This window comes from Panicum virgatum, chromosome 9N, assembly GCF_016808335.1.
Source record: "Panicum virgatum strain AP13 chromosome 9N, P.virgatum_v5, whole genome shotgun sequence".
NCBI classification, from domain to species: domain Eukaryota; kingdom Viridiplantae; phylum Streptophyta; class Magnoliopsida; order Poales; family Poaceae; genus Panicum; species Panicum virgatum.
In genome coordinates, this window is record NC_053153.1 from 44,550,851 (window position 1) to 44,559,900 (window position 9,050).

A 9,050-nucleotide genomic window follows, 5' to 3' on the forward strand; every position below is an offset into this window, starting at 1 on the left:
AGTGCATTTAGCAGAGCTTGCCCAGCTGATTCGCTGCTAATGAATCCAGTAAGAGCTGTTCTTAGAGAAATGTGATTATCTGCTAATGCTGTGAGTTGATTCGGTGAAATGAACTAAGAGGTTGGAGTTGAAAGTAGATTCTCCTGATTCTGTGAAGTGATTCTCTATCACTTTTAGGCACAAAATCGCTTCTTTTAGAAAATCAGCTTCCATCGAGAATAAGAATGATATGAAGCTCTACCAAACATATCCCAATTCTTGATCAATTTGCTCGCAAGTTAATTAATTACAATGCCAAACTTGAACATTATCCCACCGGCACACGCAGACACGCAGACTGGCCAGCGGTCACCACACCCTCCTCTCTTTGACGAGCCCCTGCACCTCCTCCCAGAGGCCGCCCTTGACGACGCTGGCGAGCCCCAGCACGGCGGGGCTGCACGCGGCGACGCGCCAGAGCCCGGCGCGCACCTCGTCGCGCAGCTGCTCGCGCTCCCACCCGCAGAAGCCGTCAAAGAAGCGGAAGTCCCGGACGTCCACCACTCCGCGCTTGGCGAGCTCCGCGGCGCACCCGACGCTCTCCCGTGTCCCGTAGTGCAGGCCGGGCATCACCTCCTCGAACAGCCCCGTCCGGGCCACCACGTCGCTGCCGGCGGCCGCACGGGGCCCCAGCAAGAAGAAGAACTCCTCCAGCGGCCCGCCGAAGAAGAGCGGGCGGCTTGAGAAGGTGCCCGCGATGTCGGCGTCGTCCGCGAAGATGGACTCCGCCTCCTTGATGGACATGAGCGACGGGCGGTTCAGGATCACGCCGACGGGGCCGAGCACGCCGGCGGAGAGGAGGAGGATCACCGTGCGCTCGAAGATGTGCGAGCTGTCCAGCTTCTCCGTGGCGATGAGTAGGCACCCCTTCTCGGGCTCCACCAGCGGGTGCGCCCACTTGTCGCCGATCTTCACAGGCTGCGGCGGTATCGCGGTCGCGGACGCGGACGCGGACGGGGTCACGCTCTTGGCGTGCTGCTCGGTGAAGTAGAGCTGCGCGCGGAAGGACCGCCAGTCGGGGTCGATCACCGGAACCGCGCCGTCCTCCGACGGGCGCGCGTTGAAGCTGGAACCTGCACGCAAAGTGCGCATGCATCGCTCTGGTGAGCAGAGCATTGAGCGAGAAGCTCCACGAGTAATTAAAGTGATCACTCACAAGTGACGGAGGACGAGCCCGCACGCCGGGTGCCGAAGAGAAGATGAGGCTTGGGTTTGGCAACGACGACGCTGGCCGGCGTCTTGGGCGATGGTTTGGAGGTCAAGAAGCAAGATGTCTCCATTGCTAGCTAGCGCGCTACTGGCCCGGGGTCGATCACGTGCTCACTTGGACTAGTGCTATACAAAGGTAGGAGAGAGCCGCAAGTAAATAGGACGGACGGGTGGAGCCGGAGGCAGCGGAGAGCCTGAGCCCCACAAGATCTCGGTCCTCTGGATTAGGGATGTAGTTCGCTTTTTCGCGCTCCGATCTGGTCCAATGGCGCCCGGCAACGTGGCCAGTCTCAGCGACCGACACATGGACCAGCCACAGAATGTGGCTCGGGAAGTGCGGCTCATTCGAGCCATGTTGGGAACTCTTGGCTGGGGAGGCTCGCGGGGATGAGAACACTGACGAACAGCAACTTGGAGCATGGTGGCGACAAGACCATGCCGCTTGGAGAGCTGCCTGTCACTATGCCACGGACCGCTGGGAGACCAGTCTTTGGTGATGGCTGGGGGCAGCGTGTGGCTGTGTGAAGCCCTGGGCCAAGAAAAATTGCTCACAGGCAAAAGCAGAGCAGGGCCAACGCATGTCGGCCTTTTCCATAACCGTTTGATCAACCGAACCACGGACATCGGGCGATGGATTATGCGCAGGTTACTTTTGGAAAACTACAGCTAGTTTGCGATCATTAGGACATTTTTCAGTTAAAAGAATGTAGGTTTGGCTTATTATTAGCGCAGAATAGAACGATTAGCATAGAACAGTCTCATATTGACAAGCCCTTAACTCGTTTTTTTTTCTCAACATTCAGGAGAACAGCGTATCAATATATTAAGCAGAATGGGGTGAGAATACCCAGAGTATATTGTTTGTTTTTCAGGGGAAACAAAACCTGTAGAAATAAACCCCCACACACCAAACTATCACTCTATTGCCCTTAAAACTTTTTGGCTAGATCCAAGACAAGTACAACTATCCTAACCAGCTGGTAACTGGGCGAGGATGTGAGTAATTCCTCAAGCCCCAGCAAAGTCCCACAGTTGCAGCTCCTCCGTGATGGAAGAAAGAACCAATTCAAGTTTGGCTGCAGTCCATCAAAAACACAACGGTTGGTGTGGTTCCACAGCGACCAAGCCACCAATATTATAGTTGAGTCCTATTTAACCGAGGCCATCCACCCTGCTGTTCATCACCTTGTACAACCAATCATCCAAGGAGTTATCATCCGGGTTGCGGGATTAATGCCTGCAGGGCCGTCCCAGCAGAAATGGGGGCCCTGTACAAATGTCTAAAGTGGGGCCTACTTGACTAGCAAAATACAACATAAAATTGACGAATATAGTATAATATTAAATAGCAACAGAAAACATCAAAAGTCATACCTTTTTAATCTTGCTTGCATAATCTTTACTTGAATAGCATCATTCTTTTGGTGAAACAAAATTTTCAATGATAGATTCATAATCAATCTTTTCCAACATGTCACTCTCAAGTGCTATCATGGCCAAATTATTAAGCTTTCTTGTGTCATTATAGAACGCAAGTAAGACTTCAGTAGCTTCAATTTAGAAAAGTTTTGTTCTGATGATGCAACAGTCACAGGAATGGTCGATATAACTCTATTGATCATATATTCTTTTACGCTTTCTAAGATTATGCAAGTAAGCCTTTCTGATATTGAGTTAAATCTTCAATTCTTTGCTTTCTTTTACACTTTTGAGACACGGAATCATATTTTCTAGACCGATTTGCAGAAGGCATGATTTGATCTTGAAACAATAAACACCTAGATTAACTGATGCACACATATACAAAACATCAATCAATTATCTTGCGGCAGTCTGACTTACGGTTCTTGAAGTTGAGGCGATCAGCATGCAACAGCCTGCAGGCGTGCAGGCTGCGGAGTTGGCCGGTCAAGTCGTCGAGATGGTGCGCCGTCGCCGCGTCGCGCTGATGCCCTACAGCCTGCGTTGCGGAGACGGACGGCCGGCCCTAATCGTGTGATGTGCGAGCTGCAAGAGAAGGCGAGATGTCGTTGTTGCGATGCGACCGTGGAAAAGGCAAATCGAGCCCCGGCAACCAGGAAACATGGGCCAATTGCCTAATTCTAATAGGCCTAATAGGTTGTAGCGTCAGAATTTGGGGCCCCTGGAAACTGGGGCCCTATTCAGTCGAACCGATTGAACGCTCGCAGGGACGGGCCTGAATGCCTGCAAACCGAGCCCTTGTAGAACACTTGTAAGGAACATGGCCCCATTAGACTATTATTTGTGATTTTGGTGATTGTGTGACAACATAATCAATGGAACTAACAAATGTGTGAGATCACATTTGTAGGATTTTTAGGTCCCATGGATAAAATCCAACGTATCCAATTCACCGTAGAGATGTGTTCAATTCACAGTCGAGACACTCAAACCATTGTGACCGCCGCAACGAGTTGGACAAGTGGATGCAGAAACAGTAGCACCAGTTTAACCGATGACCCTGCACTGGTCTAATCGATAGTCATCAGATAAACCGACGCACAGGCATCGGTGCATTGGATAGAGTGCATGAAGACCAAATCAAAAAATCTCAATAGCACCGGTTGAACCGATAGTCAAGAAATAGGCGTCGGTGCATTCACCGTACTATTGTCCAGAGAGCATGTCAAGCACGCAGGAACCAGGTCTTCAGCATCGGTTAAACCGATGGTGCATCGGAGCAAGGCGTCGATGCAATGATGTCAGCGCTGCAGAAAAATCAAGGCAGATCTCTTCAGCACCAGTTGAACCGATTGGTCGTCGGTGCATTGCATTGGTTAACCGATGGGTGCTGAGTCAGCAGCAGGTAGAGCGTCAAAAGTGCAATGGCTACCTGGAGGGTTAGAGTGACCGGTTGAACCGATACCCTGTACCCAAGTGGCGTCGGTTCAACCGATGCTTGGCTGGTTTTTTGCTAGCCGTTGGAGTAACGGCTCCATGAACTTGGTGGCCTATATATGCCTCCCCTAAGACATTTTGAAGTTGTGAAGTTCCGAGACATCACACCCACACCCAAGAACATCTCCAAGCCATCCAAGAGCTTAGTGATCAAATCTTTAATCCTTAGCACACCTTTGAGAGTGTTTGTGCTAGGTTAGCTCTAAAGTGAGTGAGAAAGCAAGGTGTTGCTGCCTTGTGCGTGGTTCTAGAGTGAACCAAAATTGTATCTTGGTGCGCAGACCATCCTTGGAGTCTTGGTGACTCGCCGGCAACGTCAACACCCCTTCGGCTTGGTGTGTTGGAGCGGCGTCAACATCCTTGTGCGGGGGACGTGGAGACCCCCACCCTTCTTGGTGAAGCTCCTTAGTGGAAATCGGGATCAAGGTGATCATGGTTACTCGGTGTACCCAGAAGAGACTTGATTGTCGAGAAGCAATACTCTTTGTGAGTGCTTCAACAACATGGATGTAGGTGTGCCTTTGTGGCTAACCAACCACGGGATAAATCCTCATATCAAAGAGTGCTTCCTCTCATCCCTCCTTTAAGTTTCCGTATTTTATACTTGCAACTTATTTGCCTTACTTTTCTAGAGTAGTATCTTGATAGGATTGGCTATAGGTTGCATAGTTCTTTTGGGATGAGGGTGTTCACACTAGAAGAGCACTAGTCACACATCTAGATAGTATGTCTTAGTTTAATTTATGTGCAAATTAGTTGGAGCTTGAGATTAAGGTTTGTAGTTTGCCTAATTCACCCTCTCCCCCTCCTAGGCTATGAGCGCCCGATCACTATCAGCACTAAACCACAACTGTTGCGAAGAAACACATTGCAGCAGCACTCCTCTTCTTCATCACAGAAAAAGCAATGCTTAGGATGGGGCAATGCCTTCCTATCTAGTCGATCGGCCGTCTAGCACCTATTATGTGAGACTAGTCACATGAAGAATTTACATTTACCTGGGGCCCAACTTCTCTAGATCCTTTCCCATGGTCTGAACTGAATGGCGCCAGTGAACATAGCTTCATAAGCTCACTTTGTTGAATACTTTCCTGAGGCTGAGAATTGACAAATGTGATTGTCTTCAATCTCTGGTTGTAACACAACATCAGATATTAAATCCTCGAGGGCTAGATACTCAGCCAGGACATCGATAGTTAGGGCCCCTCTTATGTCCGATATCCATCTCATTTCAGTAATGGCTTCATGCACTGACCTTTTCCTTGCTCTGCTGGAAATGATGCCAAACAGGTAAGGCACAATCCTATCCAGGCTCTGTCCATGCAGCCAGCGATAAGTCCAAAATAATGTTTTCATGCCATTTCCTACCTGAGTGATGACAACCACACTAAAGAAGGATTTGATCGACTGATGAACCTAAATTGGGAGGAAGGCCCATGGTTTGTTAGGTTCTGTATTTTGTAACCAGAGCCACCTCATTCTTAGGGCCCAACCTAATTGTTGTAGCTATGAGATGCCTAGTCCACCTAGTTTCTCAAGTTGGGTAACATTGGGCCAAGCCAACAAACAGTATCCCCCTTTTACATCTTTCCTTCCTTTCCAAAGAAAACCTCTCCTAACCTTGTCGATAGCTTTAAGAGCCCAGGGAGGGAGGTCGAGAGTCATTGCCAAGTAGATGACCATGGAGGTGAGCACAAACTGAACCAAGATTCTCCTTCCTGCCTTTGTTATTAGGTCGGCCTTCCATCCAGGGAGCTGATCTACTATTTTGTCAATAATTGGTTGAATTTGGGCCTTCTTCAATTTTTGTAGGGAGAGTGGTTGTTAGAATGTATTGATGTTATTCATTAATGCGTCATTAGTATTGGCTTATTGGGCCTGATGGGCTGCGCTGCAGGGGGCCATGCGCCCAGCTCTGCATGCGCCAGGCACCTGTGTGTGCTTTAGGGTTTTGTGTTGTGTTAGGCAAGGATTCTCTAGATTGGATATTTCCTTTTAGACCCTAGCTGATCCTTGCCTATATAATGTAACATCCCGTTCATTGGAATACAATCACAATTCCCGTGCCTACACTTTCCTTCAGTGGTAAACCAATAAAAGTGCAAGGAAAATCCAGCATCTGGCAAGGGAGGTGTGCCTGAATGGTTTCTCTGTTTTCCTCATTGTATTGGATGGGCGGCACACTACACTTCCGAATGTTTGTCACCAGTCCACAAGCATTGCCAAAGAGGCGTAATATATCCAAAGTGATATCGATATCAGCAGCGTAAGGTCTTAGAAAAATTACCACATCGTCTGCATAGAGGGAAATCCGATGTTGCAGGGCCCTCCTAGCAAGAGGTTTTAGCAAGTCCTCATCAGCAACCTTTTTTACCATATAGCACGGCACATCCATTACCAAAACAATGGGTCCCCTTGCCTCAATCCTCTCTAATAGGATATTCTTTCCCCAGGAGATCCATTGAGAAGCACCTGAATGGAGGAATAAGCGAGAAGACCACTAATAATACCACATCAGATCAGCCCAAAACAAAGGTTTCTCAGAACTTCCAACAAGAAAGGCCATGAAACTGAATCAAAAGCCTTTGTTATATCTGGTAATCAAGCTTGCTTCTGTTGGTGCAAGTGTCAAGCTGTTTACTGCACTAGCATGAAATTATCTTGTCTAAAATGAGCTTTGATGAATGCACTTTGGTTGGGGGAGACTAGCTGATCAAGTTTGCCCGCCAGGTGATTAGCTAGGATCTTTGTAATAAGTTTGCGAACGAGTGAACTAGACCGATCAGTCGGAAAACTTTGACATGTGAGGCATCCTCTTTCTTTGGGATAAGTGTGATATATGCAGAATTCAGCAAGTTGAAACTCCCAAATTTCCTACTCCAGATGGCCGAGATTGCTGCCATGACATCAGCTTCTATTATAGGCCAGCATGCTTTATAAAAATTCCCGGTAAATCCATCTGGCCCCGGGCCTTTGTCAGATGGCAACGAGCAAATGGTTCTCTAGATTTTTTTTCTTTGGTGAAAGGAGCCTCTAAATCCGATAGGTCAAGATGCGGGATATTCAATTCATTCAGATTGACAGTAATTGATTGGTCCAAGGATTCTCCAAGAATATTACTGTTGAAATGATGGATATTCTTCTCCATTTTCTCGTGGCTAGTAAGCATATGCCATTCATCCGAGACAAGCTTGCAAATAAAATTTTTTCTCTTGTGGTGCCTGGCATGGAAGTGGAACAAAGTAGTGTTGGCATCACCTTCTGAGAGCCAGTTGATACAGAATTCTTGCATTTTGTATGGATGAGAGGGCCAAGGAATGTTTTTTGAGCTGGTCCCTCAACCACTTTTCCTTGCTTGACAGAATTCTTGCATTTTGTGCAATTTTGAGCTGATGTAGGACTTCCCTAGCAAGTCCCAATTGGGAGTTTACATGGCCAAACTTTTTATGGCTCCAACTCTAAAGTCCTTTAACCGTAGCTTTAAACTTGTTGGATAAAGTGACAAAAAAATGCAGCAGCTGGAACAGACGACCAAGCCACTTCCACTGCCTCATGAATGTCCACCAATTTAATCTAGAAGGCTTTGAAATGAAATCTAGCTTTTCCAGGCTTGACGGCAATAAGGCTGAGCAGTAATGGGCAGTGGTCTGACCCCTCAGTGGAGGACATTGGAACAGATTATTTGGGAAGAACTGCTCCAATCAAAAGAACAAAGAACTCTATCCAACCTGACCAATGTTGGAGAGTCTTGCTTGTTTGACCACGTAAATTTTGGGGTGTGGAGAGACACATCATGCAACTCAAGGTCATTAATCAAACGACAAAACCTGGTATTGTATATTTCTTTCCTCATGTTAGCACAAGAAACAAAAACAATCAGGCAAGGCACAACAGCTAGTCTCTATATCTCAAAAATAACTGTAAAAACGCCCAGCACTAGTTTAGGCTATATTTTTTAATTTTTTTCATACTTTGACAGAAAAAATGTTTATCATATAGAAGTGTGCCACAATCTTCTGAATCTCAAGTCACACTAATAAAAATTAGTGCTTGTTATTGCTAGTTGTTTTGTTCATGTTGCTTAACCAACCTACTAGTAAGAAATGGAAGGTAGATGAGAGATCTAGTCCTCAACAAAGCCAATACAATTTACTGTATATACACATATAGTGCCATCTGACTGACCATGTTTATTTGTGTTGACATTTCGTAGCATCATCACTAGAACACGGTTGTTAGGCCCATCTCTGGCAATGGCACTAGAAATGCTTGTTGGCGTCTACCAATGCCACTGCTAGGTTAGGTGCTCCTAAGCAGCAACACTCGAAGATTCCGAACAAGGTGCAGGTATTTCATGAACCATGGATAAATCCACGAGCGCACGGAATACCATTGTAGCATTTTACCCGGGAGTATTCTGGTGTGTCATTTATATTTCCCCAGAGAAGGTGGTGGCTAATGTGTGTAGGCAGGTTGATGAACTAATCTTAATTGGATATTCAATTCCATAAACAGGGGTAAGATAAATAATGGATAGAGGTAGTGTGACACACAATTTCATACTCATCTCAAAATAAGATAAAGGCGGGGAGAAAAATAAGAAGTTAGCAGTTAGGGTTTCATGTACTTATGTTAATTATACAGTTTATATTGTGTTTTACACCATACACATGATTATCCTAACTTTAGTAAATCTAGTACTACCGGGAGACTGCTCATAACTGGCAGATAAAGCTGACCAAGCCATCACAGTACTTTATGGGCCTTCTACCCCCCCCTAACCGAACATGAAGGATTACGATGGCACAAAATAGGGTTGTCACCACCTACAGGCTACCTCTACAAACTGTGGAAAAGGGCGACAACCAACAATACTTGATTAA

General features: G+C 46.8%; 1 protein-coding gene across 1 annotated transcript; it reads right to left on the reverse strand.

The window, feature by feature from the left end:
• Nucleotides 1–230: 230 nt before the first annotated feature.
• Nucleotides 231–1,384, reverse strand: LOC120687222 (UPF0301 protein MAV_0052-like). Its single transcript, XM_039969214.1, has 2 exons — nucleotides 1,196–1,384; nucleotides 231–1,112 (listed from the first exon to the last, which is right to left on the reverse strand). Exons 1-2 carry the CDS (start codon nucleotides 1,317–1,319, stop codon nucleotides 349–351), a joined length of 888 nt encoding a protein of 295 aa, XP_039825148.1. The 5' UTR covers nucleotides 1,320–1,384; the 3' UTR covers nucleotides 231–348.
• Nucleotides 1,385–9,050: the final 7,666 nt, after the last annotated feature.